Source organism: Mobula birostris, chromosome 18 (genome assembly GCF_030028105.1).
Source record: "Mobula birostris isolate sMobBir1 chromosome 18, sMobBir1.hap1, whole genome shotgun sequence".
NCBI classification, from domain to species: Eukaryota; Metazoa; Chordata; class Chondrichthyes; order Myliobatiformes; family Myliobatidae; genus Mobula; species Mobula birostris.
In genome coordinates, this window is record NC_092387.1 from 58,189,587 (window position 1) to 58,211,317 (window position 21,731).

Here is a 21,731-nt window from a genome sequence, read left to right on the forward strand (position 1 = left end):
TCTATAATTTCCTTTCTGCTGCCTTGCTCCTTTTTTAAAGAGTAGAGTAACATTTGCAATTTTCCAGTCCTTTGGCACCATGCCAGAGTCCAATAATTTTTGAAAGATCATTACTAATGCCTCCACAATCTCTACCGCTACCTCTTCCGGAACCCTAGGGTGCAGTTCTTCTGATCCGGGTGACTTATGCACCCTTGAGTCTTTTAACTTTTTGAGCACCTTCTCTCTTGTAATAATAACTGCACTCTCTTCTCTTCCCTCGCACCCTTCAAAATCTGGCATACAGCTAGTGTCATCCACAGTGAAAACAGAAATCTCATTTAGTTTATCTGCCATCTCCTTGTCCCCTGTTATTATTTTTCCAGCCTCATTTTCTAGTGGTCCTATATCCATTCTCATCTCTCTTTTATTCTTTACATACTTGAAAAAGGTTTTACTATCCATTTTGATATTGTTTGGTAACTTGCTTTCATATTTCATATTTTCCCTCCTAATGATTATTTTAATTTTTCTCTGTAGGTTTTTAAAAGCTTCCCAATCCTCTGTCATACCACTAATTTTTGTGTTGTTTTATGCTCTCTCTTTTGTTTTTACATTAGCTTTGACTTCCCTTGTCAGTCACAGTTGTACTATTTTGCCATTTGAGTGTTTCTTTGTTTTTGGAGTACATCTATTCTGCAACCTTCTCCCTTTTCACAGAAACTCACGCCATTGCTGCTCTGCTGTCATCCCTGCCAGCATCTCCACCCAACTTACTTTGGCCAACTCCTCTCTCATACCACTGTAATTTGCTTTACTCCACTGAAATACTCCACTGAAGTCAGACTTTACTTTCTTCCCATCAAATTTCAAGTTGAATGCACTCATGTTATGATCACTGCCTCCCAAGGGTTATTTTACCTTCCTGATCACTTCCAGTTCATTACATCGCACCCAATCCAGTATAGCTGATCCCTTCGTAGGTTCAACAACAAACTGCTCTAAAAAGCCATCTCATAGGCATTCAACAAACTCACTCTTTTGAGATTCATTACCAACCTGATTTTCCCAATCAACCTGCATGTTGAACTCTCCCACGACTATCGTAACATTGCCATTTTGACACGCCTTTTCTATTTGCCATTGCAATCTGTGGTCCACCTCCCAGCTACTGTTGGGATGCCTGTATATAACTACCATCAGGGTCCTTTTACCCTTGCAGTTTTTTAACTCAACTCACAAGGATTCAACACCTTCCGATTCTATGTCACATTTCTCTACTGATTTGATACCATTCTTTACCGGCAGAGTCATGCCACCCCCTCTGCCTGTCTTCCTATCCCTCCAATACAACATGTAACCTTGAACATTCAGCTCCCACCTACCACCATCCTTCAGCCACAATTCAGTGATGGCCGCAGCATCATACCTGACAGTCTATAATAGTGCAACAAGATCATCCACCTCATTTCTTATACGCCGTGCATTGAAATATAACACTTTGAGTTCTGTATTTGCTACCCTTTTTGATCCTGCCATCCCTAATGTATTGATCCTCACCCTGGTGACTGCAGTTTTGTCCTATCACCTGCCTGCCCTTGCTGATAGTCTGACTGCACGCTATCTTTGCTTTTTTAATATCCGTCCTATCCTGAGTGAATCTCAGGAGCTCTTAGAGAATGACGGCAGGTGCATCGTTGTGTGTACAAAGGGGAAGAAGATACTTTTGTTTAAAGATGAAGGAACTGCGAGCTGTGGGGAACTGGCAGAGAGGAGGAGGTGAAGTTGGGGGATGGTCAGTTGTGATGGTATTGAATAGCAGGGCAGGTTTGAGGGGCTGAGCATCCTATCCCTGTTCTCATTGTTTCATAACCTCATATTTACAAGCTGGTAGCACAATGCATCAGGCCTCATGGTGCAACGGCAGAGAGTCTCACTGCAGATCAGAGGGTTGTGTGTTTGAACTACATCAGTGTCAAAGACGCTGTGTCGGATTTTTATATCGAATGGCATGGTAGTGTAGCAGTTACAGCAACAGCGGCCCTGGTTCAATTCCTGCCACCATCCGTAAGGAGTTTATACATTCTCCCTGTGACCATGTGGATTTCCTCTGTGTGCTCTGGTTTCCTCCCACATTCCAGAGACATACATATCAGTAGGCTAGTTGGTCAAATGAGTATAATTGGGCAAGGTGGGCTCATTCAGCCAGAATGGCCTGCTACCGTGTTGTATCCCTAAATTAAATACTAATTAAAATTAATGTTTATATAAAACATGAATAGTAATTCCTGCTAGAAAACAATCTGAATATTTGTGATTTAACGTTTCTGATTCTGTCTACAATACTTTGTACAAATAGAGTATTTTTGCTTGTGACTTTACTCTGGTGGAGACAGGTATTACTCACCCTTTGTTCCTCCAGGTCCTTCATTGAGATCTCCCATAACTGCTTATCAAAAACGCAGGAGGATGAGATCATGAACTCGCTGTTCAAGGAAGCGGGATTCCAGGACAAAGACGAACTCACCTGGGAGGACTTCCATTATCTGTTCCGAGACCACGCAGATGAACTGCAGTTTGCTCAGCTCAACGTGAAAGGTCAGTAATCCCTTTAACGTATAAAAGGAGCAGGGTAATGCCCATGCACCTGGAGTGGATTGGAGGCGGTGGCTTTAGACTTCCCAACAGCCTGTTGGAGGACAGTTCTGTTCCTTCAGTAATGCTTGACACACAGACAACAGTGGTGAGAGGGTTGTCACCATGAATATGGAATATAATGCTGTGTTTTCAAACGATATCCTCCTTTGGTGCCATAGCATGCCAATTATTGATATAAACATTAGCAAATGAATTAGGGGCATTTAAGAAACTCTTAGATAGACATATGGATGATATAAAAATGGGGAGCTATGTGGGAGCTATGTTAGATTGATCTTGGAGAAGGTTAAAAGGTCAGTACAGAACTGTAGGCTGAAAGCCCTGTATTGTGCTCTGTTTTATGTTCTATATTCTAATGCAGAGCTAAGAATCACTGCCAGGTTTGGGTTAACTACCTTTTGAACCTATTCTGCAATTCGTTGCATGATGCTAATCCCACCCAAGATTCTGCAGATGCTGAAAATCTTGAGCAGCCTACACACAAAATGTTGGAGAAGTTTAGCAAGTCAGGCAGCATCTCTGGCGTGGAATGAACAGTTGATATGTTGAGCCAAGACCCTTCATCAGCACTGGAACACCAACTGTTTATTCCCTGCACTGAACAAGCCTGACTTGCTGAGTTCCTCTGGGACTTTGTGTGAGTTGTAAATCTGACTAAAACCCTACCCCACGATCCCAACCACCCTCAATAATTTTTCCACCCCTTTAAACTACCTACTCCTGCCTTACAAATGTTTAATGACTCTTCACCCACCGCCCTTTGAGGAAAAGAGTTTCAAAGATGTCTGACAATCCAAGAGAATAAAATGTTGCTTCATTTCTGGTCGTATTTTTAAACAACCGCCCTCGAGGTTCACCCGCTGATAGAATCATGTCCTCAGGATCTCGAATGTTCCAATTGAGTCATCCCCTGATGTTTATACAAGCCGAGCCTGCAAATCTTTCCCTGTAGAACTATCCATTTCCTGAGTTATGAATGGATTCTGTATTTACAGATGACCATTAGTCGACTTTGTTCATAAGTCAGAAAATGAACAAATCATTCGATATGGTAAGCACACTTCCACAGTGGTGTAATGAATGTCCCCTTCTTTTCTTTAGGTTTGGACCTACGAGATAAAGCCAACAAGTTCCAGCGAGTTTCCTTCCTCAAAAACCCATACAAGTGAGTACATATTTCGTATATAAATGACCTTGTATGTCTTTAAAAACATGCTATTTCAACTCTCCTTCCTACTCACACACTGATCTGTCAGCCTTTGGCCTTCTCCCTTGCTACAGAAACTACACACAAACTGGAAGAACAATATTTCACTACGGAAGGTGATAACTCAATAGCATAATCACTGGATTTTTCAGTTACATGTAGCCCATACCCCAGTGTTTTTCTATCTCACATAATCACCTGTCCACCTACCTTACTACAAACATGAGATTCTGCAGATGCTGGAAGCTGTTGGAGGAACTGAGAAGGTTCGGCAGCATCTACAGAGGTAGATAAACTGTTGTTGCTTCATCACGTCACGTGCCAGGTTGTACTCCCTCCCCGCTCCCACAGTCTTACTCCGGCTTCTCCCCCATTCCTTTCCAGGCCTAATGAAGGATCATGGCCTGAGGCATTGGCTGTTTATTTCTCTCCATAGATGCTGCCTGACCTGCTGAGTTTCTCCAGCATTTTGTGTGTGTTGCACCTACTTTCCCTCCCTCTCTTTGTTCACCTTCCCTCCTTCCTGGTTCTACCTGTCCACCTCCCTCTCGCAGTCTGAATCTACCAATCACTCTCTCTGTCCCACCCTCTCCCCCTCCTGTACTATTATGTACCAGCCACTTTTCCTCTGCCCTTTCAGTCTTGAGACAGGGTCTCAAAGCCAAATGGTCGACATAGACTCTCTGCCTCCGCAGATTCTGCCCGGTCTGCTGAGTTCTTTCTGCTTACCGTTTATTGTTCCCAACAGCCTGCCTAGGTGAAGCACTAATTCGCTCGCACTTTTTCCAATCCCATGCATTTGGTATACTCATTACTGGAGAAAACAAGTGCCACCAACTATCACAGCACAGTGAAGGGTCTCGGCATAAAACATCGACTGTTTATTCCCTTCCAAAGACGTTGCCCGGTCCGCAGAGCCTCCTCCAGCACATTGCGTGTGTGGCCCTAGATCTCCAGCATCTGCAGTAGCCCTTGTGTCTATGGCCACGAGCAATCTTCTCTGGGATCTTAGCAGGTCGAGTAACATTTTTGGGGAAGGAGAGGAATTGTTAACGTTTTGGGTCAAACCCTGAATCAGGACTAGAGAAAGTTTAAGTTTATTGTTGGCTGCACAGTTCATGTATGAACAGATGCAATAAAAAGCTTACTTGCAGCAGCATACCAGACACATAGCAATCACTAGAAGTATATAAATTAAATGTATACACAATTAGTGCAAAATAATCCTCCTGAATTCAAAGTGATCAAAGTGGTCGTAGTGTTGCAGTATTGAGGCAGTGATTAATTTGTGCTGGTATGTTCTGTCCCCTCCAGATGTTCCTCCATTTAATCAGATTATGGCTGATCTGTCTCTTAACTACATTATGGCTAACCCATCCACCCAACTTGTTTTTCATGGAATCTGAGAGAAAAAAGGTTACACTTGATCTCTTATTAACTTGTTGCTAAACAGTGACTCTTTTGTTCTTGAATTTACCACAAGAGGAGACATCTTCTCACACCCATAATCTCATGGTCTTTAAGAGCTCAACCTTTCCTCATAAGACATGCGCTCTAGTTCAGGAAGCATCTTGGTAAATTTCCCCTGCACCCTCTCTAAAGCTTCCACATCTTTCCTATAATGAAACAAACAGAACTGAATACAATGTTCCAAATATGGTGTAACCAGAGTTCTACAGAGCTGCAATATACCTTCTGGCTCTTGAACTCAATCCTCTGACGAACGAAGATCAACACTATACGCCTTCTTAAAAACCCCATCAACTTGTGCGGCAACTTTAAGGGCTCTATGAACATGGACCCCAAAGATCCCTCTGTTCCTCCACACTGCCAAGTATCCTGCATTAAGCCTATAGTCTATCTTCAAACTCAACCTTCCAAAGTGAATCACTTGACAATTTTCTTGGTTCCACTGTATGCACTACCCAGCCTCATTTACAAAGACCAGATAACCTGCCAACTGGTATGTCTCTGAAACGTGTGAGGAAACTAGATCTCCCAGAGGAAACTCACACACTCACGGGAAGGGCGTACAAACTTCTGACAAGCAGTGGTGGATTTGAATTCTGAGCTCCGACGCCCCAAGCTGTAACAATGTCGCGCTAACTGCTTTTGACTCCGGGGTTCCCAATGGCGCATTGCAGGTGACAGTCCAGAAATATTTTACTGCTTAATTGCTCAAATGCAGTGCAGGAAAAGGCAATGGAAATGCTACCCTTTTTTCAGGGAGAACACACTGAATCCAGTTGGTAACACAACAACAGAATGTGAAGAGCCATAGAGGAAGTATTTCTTACAGCGAATGTAATGTAATTTGGACTTGTTGGCCTGAAAGGGTGATAAGACCATAAGACATAGGAGCAAAATGGGACCATTCGACCCATCGAGTTTGCTCTACCATTCCATCATGACTGATTTATTTTCCCTTTCAACCCCATTCTCCTGATTTCTCTCCATATTCAAGAACCTAACAACCTGTGCTTTAAATTTACCCAATGAATTGGCTTCCACAGCTACCTGTAGCAATGAATTCCACAGATTCACCACCCTGTGGTTAAAGAACTTCTTCCTCATCTCTGGAGATGTCCTTGTATTCTGAGGTTGTGCCCTCTGGTTCTAGACTCTCCCACTATAAGAAGCATCCTCTCCACGTCCAATCTGTCTAGGCCTTTCACTATACAATAGGTTTCAATGAGATCCCTCCTCATTATTCTAAACTCCAGCACGTTCTTCCCTGGATAAGGGGCCCAGAATTGCTCACACTACTCCAAGTGTGGCCTAACCAATGCCTCATACCATTGCTTTTATATTCTCGTGCTCCCGAAATGAATGCTAACATTGTATTTGTCTTCTGATGTCCGACTCAACCTGGAAGTTCACCTTTATGGAATCCTGCATGAGGTTCCCAAGTCTCTTTACACTTCTGATTTCTGAATATGCTCCCTGTTATGGAGGCAGGGAATATCCTCGTATTTAAAGATTTCCTACTAGGTTTAATGACAATCTCTAACGTGCTGTTCTCAAACTCTTGAACGGATCTCTCTTACGCTAACAGATTAACTCTTGTTCTCCCAATCTACCTCATTTCGCTGGTACTTTATCTGTCTACCTGCACTGCACGTACACTGTACCTGAAACACCACATTCTGCATTTTTTTCCCTTTTGCTACCTGAATTACTTAAAGACAAAAATATTTGACCATAACACATAGGAGCAGAATTGAGCCATTCGGCCCATCAAGTCTGAGCCACCATTCCATCATTTCTTTTATTTGTCATGAACCGTACTTCGAAGCTTACAATGAAATACGTCATTTGCAAAAAAATCAAATCTGCCAGGATTGTGCTGCAACTGCCTGCAAATGTTTCATCGCTTCCAGTGCCAACATTGCATGGCCACGTTCACAAAGACTAATTACTTACATAAGGAATGATCTGTCTACAAACAAAAGTTTTTCACTGTATCTCATTACATGTGGTAATAGTAAACAAATTCCAATTCCAACAAGCACTCGATATGTTCTAATATACAGTGTAGGGCTATGTACCAGGAGCAGGGAGGCCAGGTTGAACTAAGTTATTTATTACTGCCTTAAATTCATTACTGTCATGGAGTATACTTACCAAGAAAATTAGCTTTTTGCAGCAGCAGCACAGTACAAGGAAAAATATAAGTTGACATAATCTGAAATTAATATAAATTATCCATAACTTACATGGGTGCAAACACGAACATCAAAATAAATAATAACAGGGGAAAGATTGAAAGAGAGAGAGAGGGTGGCACTGTAACATAGTGGTTGGCGCAATGCTTTACAGTACCAGTGACCTTGGTTCGATGCCCGCCACTGTCTGTATGTTTTCCTGTGACTACGCGGGTTTCATCCGGGTGCTCCAGCTTCTTCCCACAGTCCAGCAACATTCTAGTTGGTAGGTTAATCGGTCATCGTAAATTGTCTCATGACTAGGCTAGGATTAGATCAGAAGATTGCTAGGCTGCGTGCCTCAAAGGGCCTGAGTGAGCAATTCCTCAATAAATCAAAAGCAAGAACAGAACCGTAGCCCAAGGCTGTGATAAGGTTTTTCGTGACGGTTCAAGAGTCTGATGTCAGTGGAGAAGAAGCCGTTGAACGTTGAGGTGCAGGTCTTCAGACTGCTGTATCTCCTGCCCGATGGCAGCATCAAGAAGAGGGCAAGACCTGGATGGTGGTGGTCCCAACGATGGATGCTGCCTTCCTGAGATATCGCTTCTTGTAGATGTCTCAGGTAATGGGGACAGCTGTTCCCATGATGGAACGGACAAAGTGCACCATTCTCTGTAGCCCTGTGCCTATCCTGTGAATTGAAGCCTCCATACCAGTCCATGATGCAACCCAACCCTGACTGCCAGAAACAATTTTATCCAGGTTGAACTTCCTTAGTACAAAGTAGTATTTCATAATGTACATTCAGTGATCACTTTATCAGGCACCACCTGTATCTAATAACATGGCCACTGAGTGTATGTTCATTGTCTTCTGCTGCTGTAGCCCATCCACTTGATGGTTCTATGTGTTGTTCGTTCGGAGGTTCTCTTTTGCACACCGCTGTTGTAAAGTGTGGTTATCTGAGTTATAGTAAGTCCCTGGGTTAAGAACGTCTGACTTACAGACAACTTGTACTTACGAACGGACTGCCATAAAGCCTATTAAAAATTTGAAAACATTGCACAGCTTCAGCGGTTCGTCGGCTCGAGGAAAGAGAACACCGTCCGCAATTTTAAGTCGGATCACGTTGCCGTTAACACTGTGTTGAGTGTGTAACTTTGCATTTGGCTTAAACTTTTCTCTTATTTACCGTTGTAACCTACACACATACACACACACACACGGATTATCTCTCTCTCTCTCTCTCTTCAGTACAATACCATATGTAGTTACTTTCATTATTACTGTATTATTATGTACTATATTATTATGTTTAAGATGTTTTAGTGTATTTGGAAGTGTTTCTTAAGTGTTTTATATGCATAGAAAGGTAAAATATATACTCTATACTAAGACAAACATTTGACTAACTGACGCTAAATAAGAACCATATGTACCTGTTCCGACTGACCTACAAGTTTGACTTAACGACAGACTTAGGAACGGATCTCGTTTGTAACCCAGGGACTGCCTGTATTTATTCATTTATTGAGATACGGTGTGAAATAGGCTTTTGGGCCCCCTTCAAGCCACACAGCCAGCAACTCCCAACTTAACCCTAGCCTAATCATGGAAAAATTTACAATGACCAACCAGTATGTCTTTGGACTGTGGGAGGAAACTCACATGGTTATGGGAAGAACGCACAAACTTCTTACAGACAGTGGTGCAAAATGAACTAGGTCACTGGTACTGTAGAGCGTTGTGCTAGCCACTACACTACTGTCACCTTCCCGTCAGCTTGAACCAGTTTGGCCATTCTCCTCTAACCTATTTCACCAACAAAACCGTTGTTTACTGGATGTTTTTTTTTGTTTTTCACACCCTTCTCTGTAACTCTAGAGACCATAGTTTGTGAAAACCCCAGGAGATCAGCAGTTTCTGAGATGCTTAAACCACCCCATCTGGCACGAACAAGCATTCCATAGTCAAAGTCGCCTAGTTCACATTTCTTCCCCATTCTGATATTTGGTCTGACCAACAACTGAACCTCTTGACCATGCCTGCATGCTTTTATGCATTGAGTTGCTGCCACATGATTGGCTGTTTAGATACTTGCATTAACCAGCATGTGTACGAGTGTACCTAATAAAGTGGCCACTGAGCGTGCTTTCGACATTAGATAAGGTGTGTTGGAGGTCATAACACTGCACCTCTGGAGTGAAATCCTGTTGCAGAATTGGCCCTGGAGATTTAACAACTCCGTGATTTTCCATTGATATTGTTTAACCACCAGAAAATTAGGAGTACCGTGAGGGGAAACTTGATTCCACTTAGCTGGGACAGTTGATCTGAATAGTGCAAGTGACCAGGCTTCTGACTTCCCTCTTACTCTGAGGGTGCCTTGTGGTTTGTGCGTGTGCTGGATAATAGAGCCTGGCACTTCAACTTTGAATGAAATAGACTCCCCTGTGGCTTATGAATAACGTTCTTGTTCTTCACCTACTGACAGGAACAACCAGGAGACTCCAGTGGAACAGGCTGGACAGGAATTCCGAAACAGAAACAAACAGAACAAAAGGTAAAGGCTCAGCCTCTGTACTGTTTAACGCTGCTGTCTGTTAATGTTAAAATCAAGAGATTCTGCAGATGCTGGAAATCCAGAGTAACACATACAAAATGCTAGAGGAACTCAGTAGGTCAGGCAGCATCCATGGAGAGGAACAAACATCTGATCGAAACTATTCATCAGGGCCTATTCCCTTTCAGACATGTCAGTCCATTGGCTTCTACTGCCACAAAGAGGCCACTCTCAGGTTGGAAGAGCAACACTTCATCTTCCACCTAGGTAGCCTCCAACCTAATAGCATGAACATCCATTTCTCAAACTTCTGGTCATTTCCCACCCCCCCTTTCCTTTTCTTCTACTCCCCACTCTGGCTTCCCTCCTACCTCTTCTCCTCTCCTCACCTGCCATTACCTCCCTCTGGTACCGCTCCCCCACCCCCCCTTTCGCCCATGGTCCACTCCCTTCTGTCAGATTCCTTCTTCTTCAGCCCTTTACCTTTTCTACCTATCACCTGTCCTTCCCCTCCCTCCACTTTCTTATTCTGGCATCCTCCCCCCTTCCTTTCCAGCCCTGATGAAGAGTCTTGGCCCAAAACATCGACTATTTATTCCTTTCCATAGATGCTGCCTTTAAGGCTTATGTGTTTTAGAAACGTCAGATTTATAGTGCGGATGTTGGCACCAAATTATCAATCCATGTAAAATGCCAGTGTATGTGGTGTCCAGGGAGGGGTAGCACCTCCGGTGAACGGGCTTGTCACGTCCATTCTGGGGCAGCTCACTTACCTTTGGTCCTCAGCGTACACTCAGCTCTCACCGGTGGCTCCAAGTAGCTGTTGCCTTATGACAGTGGCCTTACCCTGGTACACTGCTTCGACAGCTGGGCTAAACCAAGTGAGGGTAGCTGGCAAGCCTTATACCTCATTGAGAAAGGGATGCGCCTGTCTGAGCTGTGAAATCAGCACCAGCAGACTGACAATAGACAATAGACAATAGGTTGCAGGAGTAGGCCATTCGGCCCTTCGAGCCAGCACCGCCAGTCACTGTGATCATGGCTGATCATCCACAATCAGTATCCAGTTCCTGCCTTCTCCCCATAACCTTTGAAACTGGGCGGATGAGATCAAAAGTGTGTTAGGAAACAACTCTTTGGAAGGCGGTTCTGCAACGTTTCATGGAAAGCAGAGGTACAGAAGATGTCATGGTCATCCACTGCAACCAAGGAAGACTCCATTTGTGATGACTACTCATACCACTGGACCTGGACTTCCGAGGTAGAGACAGTGGAACTTCCCCGAGCACAACAGCTTTTCCACTTTAAAAACTCTCCCAACCCAGGTTTCCCCTGTCATCATCTGATACAGCAGACGATCAATTACTAGTGAAGACCAGGTTTCAAACATCTCCTGGTAAAGTTAAGCGATCCAGATGAAGAACCCCAACGCAAAATGTTGACCGTCCTTTTCCTTCCACAAATGCTGCCTGACTTGTTGAGTTCCACTAGATTCCAGCTTCAAAGTCAAAGCCAGAATCGTGATTATTGTCAATTACACAACACGCATACGTGGGTGTTTAAAAAAACCAGCTTGCAGAAACATCACAGGCACATACTGTAGCATCAGATAAGCAGCATTCACAGAAGAAACATAAATTATACAATTTTTATAAGCAAGAGCACAATTAGAATAAAAAGAAAAGAAAATCCATACAGTACAAAATGATTAAAGTGATCATAGTTTTGCTTAACTGGACATTAGGGTTTTGCCAGTTGGCTTTGAACTCTAACTTCAGCAGCAAGTTGAAGGGAAGTGGCTGTTTTTGAACTGAGTGGTATGGGACCTCAGGCTCTGAACCTCCTGCCCGATGCAAGAAGATGGGTTGGATCAGATGGTGGGCATCTTTGATGATGGATGTTGCCTCTTGAAGCAACACCTCGTCACCCCGTGAAGACGTACTGATAGTGGGGAGGGATGGGCCTCTGATATAACAGGCAGAGTCTGCTACTTTAGAAGGATGAGGTGGAGGGAGGAAAGTCATTGAAACCTACTGAATATTGAAAGGCCTAGTTCAGTGGTTCCCGAAGCTTTCTTAGTTACCACCCCTTCGGCTTAGAGATCACATCCCCGGTGGTGCCTCCTCTCCCTTTCTGGCCATTACATAAAAACCACAAAGAATTTTGATTTACAATGCACCATGAAAGAAAAAAATAGGAACTGCAGATTCAAAGCAGTAACAAATAATTGCAAAAATTATTTACATCTATATAAAGCAACAAATAAAACTATATCTTTATTTAATTGCAGTAAAAACAATTTTCATCAACTATGTTAGAGTATATATTAGAAGTCCAGCTATTCACCACTCATTGCTTTGTCTCCTTTCAATGAGATGCAGTGATATCAGCTTCTCGACATCAGACTGAATATCACCCTCGTTCAATAATTTTCAGTCTGTTTCGTTGCTTTGAAAGAAATTATGCATCTGCACTGAAACCATGCTCCACTATATATGATGTTGGAAAGGCAATAAAGAACATCATGATCTTTTTCCACAGTGCGGGATAATGTTCAGAGATTCTTTCTGCAACCAAAAGTCTTGATATAATTTTTTTGAACCTTGGCTTCAGTTCACAATTTTGTAACGAGATAAGTTCTTCCTTCATCCTTCCTGCTAATTCCTCGGTACAACTGTTCAGTGATTGATTTATAACCCAGTCTGGATCAAGAGAAAACCCTGAAATCTCTGACATGTCTTTAGACAGTTCACCCAAGTGGGCACAGTATATTTGAAGATCATCATCTGATATTCTTTCTTTCTCTTCCAACTCTGAGAGGCTCAGAATTTGGAAAAGATTGCGATGGCCAACGTTGCATATAAATAGGGCTAACTGAGACAGAAGTGAGCAGATAACTGATTTGACTTTGATAAGATTCACATCATTTCCCTATAATTGAAGACTGATTTCATTAAACATTGCAAATAACTCTGACAAATAATCAACGTCATGCTTAACATTCTTAAATTGCTTGCTAAATGAAGCACTTGAGTCTTCAAAGAATTTTATCACAGTTTAAAAAAACTGCATTAGAGTACCTCAGGCAGTGTAATTTATTTATTGAGATACAGTGTGGAATAGGTGCTTCCAGCCTTTCGAGCCACGCTGTCCAGCAATCTCATCATTTATCCCTAGCCTAATCACAGAACAATTTACATTGACCAATTGACCTACCAACCGGTACGTATTTGGACTGTGGAAGGAAACTGGAGCACCTGTAAGAAATCTATGCAGTCACGGGGAGAACATACAAGCTCCTTACAGGCAGCAAAGGGAAGTTTGAGAGCCAGCTGACTTCTATGTGCACCAGCAAGTGTTCAAACTATTCACTCTCAATATAAAGTTCTCAAAATAGTCGAGAACTAAGAGCATGGGACACGATTTTATTTACCACTGTGATAAATATCAATCTCTGTGTAAAATATACTCAAAGACTTGGCCTCTACAGGCATTTGTGGGAATAAATTCCACAGATTCACCACCCTCTGGCTAAAGAAATCCTCCATTTCTCTGTTCTAAAGGGACATCGTTCTATTCTGAGGTTGTACCCTCTGGTCCTAGACATACCCACTGTTGGAAACATCTTCTTCACATCCACTTTGTCTAGGCCAGTGGTTCCCAAAGTGAGTGATATCACCCTCCTCACCCAAAATGGTTGGAGTTTCTAAAGCAATAAAGATAAAGGGGGTGGTGGTGCGGGCATGGGTGGCAAGAGGACAGCTGAGGGATTACAGGCTTAATTTAAGAAATTATTTATTATACTGCTAGTATTTGATCCTCGGTGCCTCAAAATTCCTTACAGTAATCAAGTAATCACCTTATCTCTTGCTAACTCACCATTGTCATAGATTGCTGCAAGCACATTATGGTTGTTGAAGAGCAATGTGACACTTCTCTATTTGGCATATCATGAGAAATCTGGACTGAAGAAATCATGTTATTTCCAGCTCAACCGCACACATTATTGCCAGTTACTACTGTAGGACCGTGTTAGCTAATATGATTCCCCTGCTCTAATCACACAGTGACACAAATCCTGTGAATTAAGGTATGGCATTCAGTGGGACAAAGTTCAGAATCTGCCCTTTCAAGTGGTTCTGAGTGCATTTCTCTAGCCTATGACCCAACTGAGATATCACTGCCCCTCTTTATGTAACTTCAGGCAGAGAATCAGTTCTTGCCTGAGCTATGATGACATCATAACTTTCTCCTTCATTGCCTGCTTGAGGGTTGTGTTAAACAACAAGAGATTGACCCTTGTCTACATGCTTTTATTCAATTCAAGTTTAATTGTCATTCAACCATACATGAATACCTATGAATACAGCTAAACAAAACAGTGTTTCTCAAGGACCAAGGTACAAAACACAGTACCAACAGTCACACGCAGCACACACCACACCTAGCACGTACAAGGTAGCAAGCACATGTAAGATATCAGGAAAAAATATAGCCATGCAAAGAAAGTAACCCAGACCTGAGTCCGTGAACGCTGTAGAAATCTGCAGTCAATCACAATACAGCTTCTCTTCTGTCAAGCGATCACTGGGGGGTAACACAGACTCCAGCCTGGATGCTGCGCCACACTGCCCCCGGTGGAGTGCAGCAGCTCCAACACCTCTCTCCTGGTGGCTGTAAACATTTTATGCACCGGGTTGCTGCCACGTGATTGGCTGATTAGATATTCACAGTAATGTACCGGTGTATTTAATAAAGTGGCCTCTGAGTGTATGTTCCATGTTCTCCCAACACCCCCATCGACTTCACCCTGTTCTCTGTTCATCAACGGAACTAGGTTAGGGAATTCACTACGCAACTCACAATTAATCAAAGTTCATGCTTCATTGTCCTTGCGCAAACAACAATATAAGTATGTTGCCCACAAGCCAACAGCTTAGAACATGAAATCTGCTGTTCCCTCGGTACCAACACTCACTCAGACCACTTTTCCAATTTATAACGCCGTTGGCCCGATGATTGAGCCTTTCTTCGCCCAGCCCCTGGCATGGGGGTTCTTCCTTATGGTGGTGGGTCTCTTGAGAGAATTATCACTGATAGCACACTCAAAGCGTCCACTTTTATACTCGTTCCTGACCAATTCAAATGTTGCATTCCACTGTCATTGGCGAGAGGTCACCTGATTGACTTTTAACACCTTTGACATGGAGCTTAGAAAAATAGAGGGCTATGGGTAAGCCTAGGTAGTTCTAAGGTAAGGACATGTTCGGCACAGCTTTGGGGGCTGAAGGGCCTGTATTGTGCTGTAAGTTTTCTATGTTCTATGTTTTCTATGTTCTCTGCCACAGGAAACAGTTGAGGCCAGTTCATTGGCTATATTTAAGAGGGAGTTAGATATGGCCCTTGTGGCTAAAGGGATCAGGGGGTATGGAGGGAAGGCTGGTACAGGGTTCTGAGTTGGATGATCAGCCATGATCATACTGAATGGCGGTGCAGGCTCGAAGGGCCGAATGGCCTACTCCTGCACCTATTTTCTATGTTTCTATGTTTTTGTTGGCTCTGCTCCAAGCTAACATCCATTTATTGCCCTCTTCCCAGCAAGTGACAGATGTTAAAACACAGAGAGCAAAGCAACTTCATCTCACAAAATGGAGGATATAAAACAGTTCCCCGAAATGGCAGCCTCCATCTCCAAGCCCATGGCAGGAACAAAGATCTGTCTGCTTGCACTGTCCTTGATCCTTTCAAGTTCAATGTTTTCTTCCATATTTTAAATTCTCCATGGCCAACAACCCCTCCCCCTCAATTCCATCACTCACCAATACGTACACTAGTTTGGATGTTAGTTCATTTTTTGTAGTCAATTAAACTACTGACCCACATGTCTTTGGGATGTAAGAGGGAACTGAAGCATCTCACACGGTGACAGGAAGAAAATTCAAACGCCGTACAGCCAGCACCAGAGGTCAGGATTGAATCTGGGTCACTGGCGTGGTGGAGCGTCAACTCTAGTCGCTGCCCACGAATTGATCTGGTCAGTGACTGCAGCACCAGATTTTGATGAATTACCGGAACCTCTGAGTCAAATCTCCTGCTTAATCGAGGGACGAAATAGCATGAACCCATAGCGGGACCTCACGGTAACTTGGCATTTCAACTCTCCCCACAGGTCACCTCACCACCACCCTAAACCCTTCACAGAAGCAAAACGGGAGAGGTACAACCGCAGCAAGGTGCAGCAGAAAGTTCAGCACTTCAAGCGCTTCATCGAGAACTATCGGCGGCACATCATTTGCGTTCTCATCTTCTATGGAATCGCAGCCGGTGTTTTTGTGGAACGAGCCTACCGTAAGTTACAGAATGGCACCCAGCGACTCCAGTGATGTGATATTTTAAAACTCAGAATCAGAGTCAGGTTTATTATCACTGGCGTATGTTAAGAAATGTGTTGTTTTGCAGAAGCAGTGCAATACCTAATTAAAAATACAAGTTACAGTAAGTGGATATAGAATATTAAATTAAATTAGTGCAAAAAGAAAGGGTAAATACAGGCAGTGTTTGTGGGCTCATTGTTCATCAGATTTGCTCTATTCACTATTTTGTTCTGCTCTTACAATTTTAATTTTAATCCCCAGCTGTAGGAAAAGGATTGAGTGCAGTCACTCTTTCTATGTTCCTCAAGATTATATACACCTCTATGGTTTTATCTTATTTAGAGATTCTCCACAATAACCGGCCCTTCTGGCCCAAGAGCCTGTGTTCCTAATTACACCTGTGTGACCAATTAACCTAATTTCCCATTGATCTTTGGAATGTGGGAGGAAACCGGAGCACCCAGAAGCAACCTATGTGGTCATGGGGAGAATGTACAAACTCCTCACAGACAGCAATGGAATTAAACCTGGGTCACTGGCTAACTAGTACACTACCGTCCCATAACACACGAGGTCAGGATTGGACCTGGGACTGTTGAGCTCTAAGGCAGAAATTCTGCCCATTGTGCTATTGCGCTACCCTACAGCCACCTCTCAGTCTCTCGCACTCCAGGGAAAATTGTTCCAGCTTGTCCATCCTCTCCTTATAACTCAAGTCCAGGCAAATTCTTCGTAAATCTTCCCCACACTCTGAATCAGAATCAGGTTTATTGTCACTCACATTCGCTGTTTCTGACAGCAGTACTTCAATCATATCTTTCCAAAGCAGGGTGACCAAAACGGAACAAACTCCGCACCCTCACTGTTACCCACAAAAACTGATTTCTATCCCTTTACAGATTTAATGTTTGATTTTTACCTTCTGTGCAGATTATGCCGTTGAGGCAAAGACAACTGGGATTCCACAAACCATGTACGTTGGCATCATTGTGTCCCGTGGGTCTGCAGCCAGCGTCTCCTTCATGTACGCCTACATCCTCCTTACAATGTGTCGCAACCTCATCACTTTCCTGCGGGAAACTTTTCTCAACCGATACATCCCCTTCGACGCGGCTGTGGATTTCCATCGCTGGATTGCAATGACAGCCGTTGTACTCTCCAGTGAGTTCATTTCCATTGTCGTAGTAACTTGTTAGGATGATCTTCCACTGCCACAAGCACGAAATAGTATGGGCAATAGAGATTCTGCAGGTGCTGGAAATCTTGAGCAACAGACATAAAAAGTTGGAGGAACTCAGCAAGTTGGGCAGCGTCTATGGAAGGGAATAACCAGTTGACGTTTCATCTGAGACCCTTGATCAGGACTGGAAAGGAAGGGGAAGGAAGCTGGAATAATGCGAGGGGGGCGTGGAGGGGAAGGAGTACAAGCTGCCAGGTGACAGGTGAGACCGGGTGAGGGGAAAAGGGGAGAGGTTACCGAAAGTTAGAAAAATTAATTTGGTTAAAGTCTCCATTCGGTTGGAGACTATCCAGAGGGAATAAGAGGTGATGCTTCTACAACTTATATTTGACCTCATTGTGGCCATAGACAGATGTTAGTGTAGAAGTCGAATTGAAGTGGGCTGCCACAAGGAAATCCTGCCTTCTACACCAGACAGAGCGAAAGTGCTCAGTGAAGTGGTCCCCAATCTGAGTCAGATTTCACTGATGTAGGGAGGCTGAACCAGGATGAATTTCATGACAGAACCTAATATATCTATAGTATGCAGAGCTTGAGTGGATCCCTAGTGAAAGCGAATTTAGTTTTGAAAGCTATCCTTGGACGTCAACATTAATTTATTGAAGTCACCCCAGTATACATGGTCTTGACTATAAGGAGCATTTCTATTAGACAAGGCTTGTGTCCCTTGACTGTAAAAGACTAAAGAACAATACACAAAAAAAGCTGGTGGAATGCAGTGGGTCAGGCAACATCTGTGGAGGGAAATGGACAGTCATGATTTTGGATCAAGACTGTGAAGAAAGAGAGGATTTGAGATGGAGAGAAGGGCTGGAGCAAGAACTGGCAGGTGATAGGTAGATGCAGGTGAGGGGATGATAGGTAGGTGAGAGGGGAGAGTGTGTGTGTGTGTAAGAAGAGAGAGTAAGAAGGTGGAAGTGACAAAGGGCTGAAGAAGGTGGAATCTGATAGGAAAGGAGAGTAGACCATGGAATAAAGGGAAGGGGTTGGGGAGTGGAACTGATGGGAGGAGGGAAAGATTTTTAATTGGGGAAGGGCAAATTATGAGGCTATAAGGCTAGAACTTGCGGGTGTGAATTGGGATGATGTTTTTGCAGGGAAATGTACTATGGACATGTGGTCAATGTTAAGGATAAATTTATCCCAGTGAGAAAGATAAAGAATGGTAGGGTGAAGGAACCATGGGTGACAAGTGAGGTGGAGTATCTAGTCAGGTGGAAGAAGGCAGTGTGCATGAGGTTTAGGAAGCAAGGATCAGATGGGTCTATTGAGGAATATAGGGTAGCAAGAAAGGAGCTTAAGAAGGGGCTGAGGAGAGCAAGAAGGGGGCATGAGAAGGCCTTGGCGAGTAGGGTAAAGGAAAACCCCAAGGCATTCTTCAATTATGTGAAGAACAAATGGATGACAGGAGTGAAGGTCGGACCGATTAGAGATAAAGGTGGGAAGATGTGCCTGGAGGCTGTGGAAGTGAGTGAGGCCCTCAATGAATACTTCTCTTTTGGTATTCACCAATGAGAGGGAACTTGATGGTGATGAGGACAATATGAGTGAGGTTGATGTTCTGGAGCATGTTGATATTAAGGGAGAGGAGGTATTAGAGTTGTTAAAATACATTAGGACGGATAAATCCCCGGGGCCTGACAGAATATTCCCCAGGCTGCTCCATGAGGTGAGGGAAGAGATTGCTGAGTCTCTGGCTAGGATCTTTATGTCCTCGTTGTCCACGGGAATGGTACCGGAGGATTGGAGGGAGGCGAATGTTGTCCCCTTGTTCAAAAAAGGTAGTTGGGATAGTCCGGGTAATTATAGACCAGTGAGCCTTACGTCTGTAGTGGGAAAGCTATTGGAAAAGATTCTTAGAGATAGGATCTATGGGCATTTAGAGAAACATGGTCTGATCAGGGACAGTCAGCATGGCTTTGTGAAAGGCAGATCGTGTCTAACAAGCCTGATAGAGTTCTTTGAGGAGGTGACCAGGCATATAGATGTGGATAGTGCAGTGGATGTGATCTACATGGATTTTAATAAGGCATTTGACAAGGTTCCACACGATAAACTTATTCAGAAAGTCAGAAGACATGGGATCCAGGGAAGTTTGGCCAAGTGGATTCAGAATTGGCTTGCCTGCAGAAAGCAAAGGGTCATGGTGGAGGGAGTACATTTGGATTGGGGGGTTGTGAACAGTGGTGTCCCACAAGGATCGGTTCTGGGACCTCTACTTTTCGTGATTTTTATTAATGACCTGGATGTGGGGGTAGAAGGGTGGGTTCACAAGTTTGCAGATGACACAAAGGTTGGTGGTGTTGTGGATAGTGTAGAGGATTGTCGAAGATTGCAGAGAGACATTGATAGGATGCAGAAGTGGGCTGAGAAGTGGCAGATGGAGTTCAACCCAGAGAAGTGCGAGGTGGTACACTTTGGAAGGACAAACTCCAAGGCAGAGTACAAAGTAAATGGCAGGATACTTGGTAGTGTGGAGGAGCAGAGGGATCTCGGGGTACATGTCCACAGTTCCCTGAAAGTTGCCTCACAGGTGGATAGGGTAGTTAAGAAAGCTTATGGGGTGTTAGCTTTCATAAGTCGAGGGATAGAGTTTAAGAGTCGCGAGGTAATGATGCAGCTCTATAAAACTCTGGTTAGGCCACACTTGGAGTACTGTGTCCAGTTCTGGTCACCTCACTATAGGAAGGATATGGAAGCATTGGAAAGGGTACAGAGGAGATTTACCAGGATGCTGCCAGGTTTAGAGAGTATGGATTATGATCAGAGATTAAGGAATCTAGGGCTTTACTCTTTGGAGAGAAGGAGGATGAGAGTAGACATGATAGAAGTATACAAGATATTAAGAGGAATAGATAGAGTGGACAGCCAGCGCCTGTTCCCCAGGGCACCACTGCTCAATACAAGGGGACATGGCTTTAAGGTAAGGGGTGGGAAGTTCAAGGGGGATATTAGAGGAAGGTTTTTTACTCAGAGAGTGGTTGGTGCGTGGAATGCACTGCCTGAGTCAGTGGTGGAGGCAGATATACTAGTAAAATTTAAGAGTCTACTAGACAGGTATATGGAGGAATTTAAGGTGGGGGGGTTATATGGGAGGCAGGGTTTAAGGGTTGGCACAACATTGTGGGCCACAGGGCCTGTACTGTGCTGTACTATTCTATATTGTGGGTTATGGCAGATGGAAAAGACAGGGGAGGAGAAAAGATAGGATGATAGAAGCAGGTGGATAGGGGGAAAGGAAAGGTCAGAGGGAAATGCTTACCAAAACTTAAAGAAATCGACGTTCATGTCATCAAGCTAGATACCAATGAGGAATATAAGGTGCTGCTCCTCTAATTTGGATCTCACTTCAATCTGCAGTAGAGGAGGGTGTGCATAGACATGTTGGTGTGGGAATGGGAAGCTGAGTTGAAATGGCTGTCCTCTGGCAGATCCCAACTGATATGGAAGTCTGAGCAAAGATTTCTCTTGTTTCTCCAAGAACTAATGACGATTAAGTTTTCTTTAGAGCAAAGGTGTAGGGGAGATTTCATTGAGGTATACAAAATAATGAGAGGGTTAGACAGAATAAGCAAAATAGAATGTCCAGTATCTCTTGTCAGGGTTGTCAATACCTCGTGCACGTATATTTACGTCATTTGGTTAAAGAGGGGGCTTGAGAAGGAGTAATTTTACTCAACACATGGTAGGGGGTCTGGAACTCACTGCCAGCAAAGATGGTGGAAACGCTGCTACATCTGAATGAACTTCCTGAGAGCAAAAATCTACAGGACAACGGAGCAAGAGCTTGGTAGTGGGATCACCCTCATATTATTTGTGGCTCGCGTGGAGTTGATCAGCTTAATGACCTTGTGTGCTTTAAATCTCTCTTTTTTGAAGATTCTATATAAGGAATGATTAAATGAGTTTGTTCATTATGGCTAAAGCATGTGAAAACTACTTTCTGTTAGATAATGGTAAAGGCATCCGTTAGTCTTGTGAGACCATGGATCTGTGCCTGGAAAGTCTTCACTCTCCAGGGCACAGGCCTGGGCAAGGTTGTATGGAAGACCAGCAGTTGCCCATG

At 43.6% G+C, this 21,731-nt stretch overlaps 1 protein-coding gene across 1 annotated transcript in view; it reads left to right on the forward strand.

The window, feature by feature from the left end:
• Nucleotides 1-21,731, forward strand: part of LOC140212144 (dual oxidase 2-like) — a 124,559-nt gene that overhangs the window by 64,872 nt on the left and 37,956 nt on the right. Inside the window, exons 21-25 of the mRNA XM_072282757.1 lie at nt 2,402-2,577; nt 3,739-3,802; nt 9,983-10,051; nt 16,221-16,399; nt 17,356-17,586. Coding sequence (XP_072138858.1) covers nt 2,402-2,577; nt 3,739-3,802; nt 9,983-10,051; nt 16,221-16,399; nt 17,356-17,586 — 719 coding nt within the window. The remainder of the gene's footprint in view (nt 1-2,401; nt 2,578-3,738; nt 3,803-9,982; nt 10,052-16,220; nt 16,400-17,355; nt 17,587-21,731) is intronic.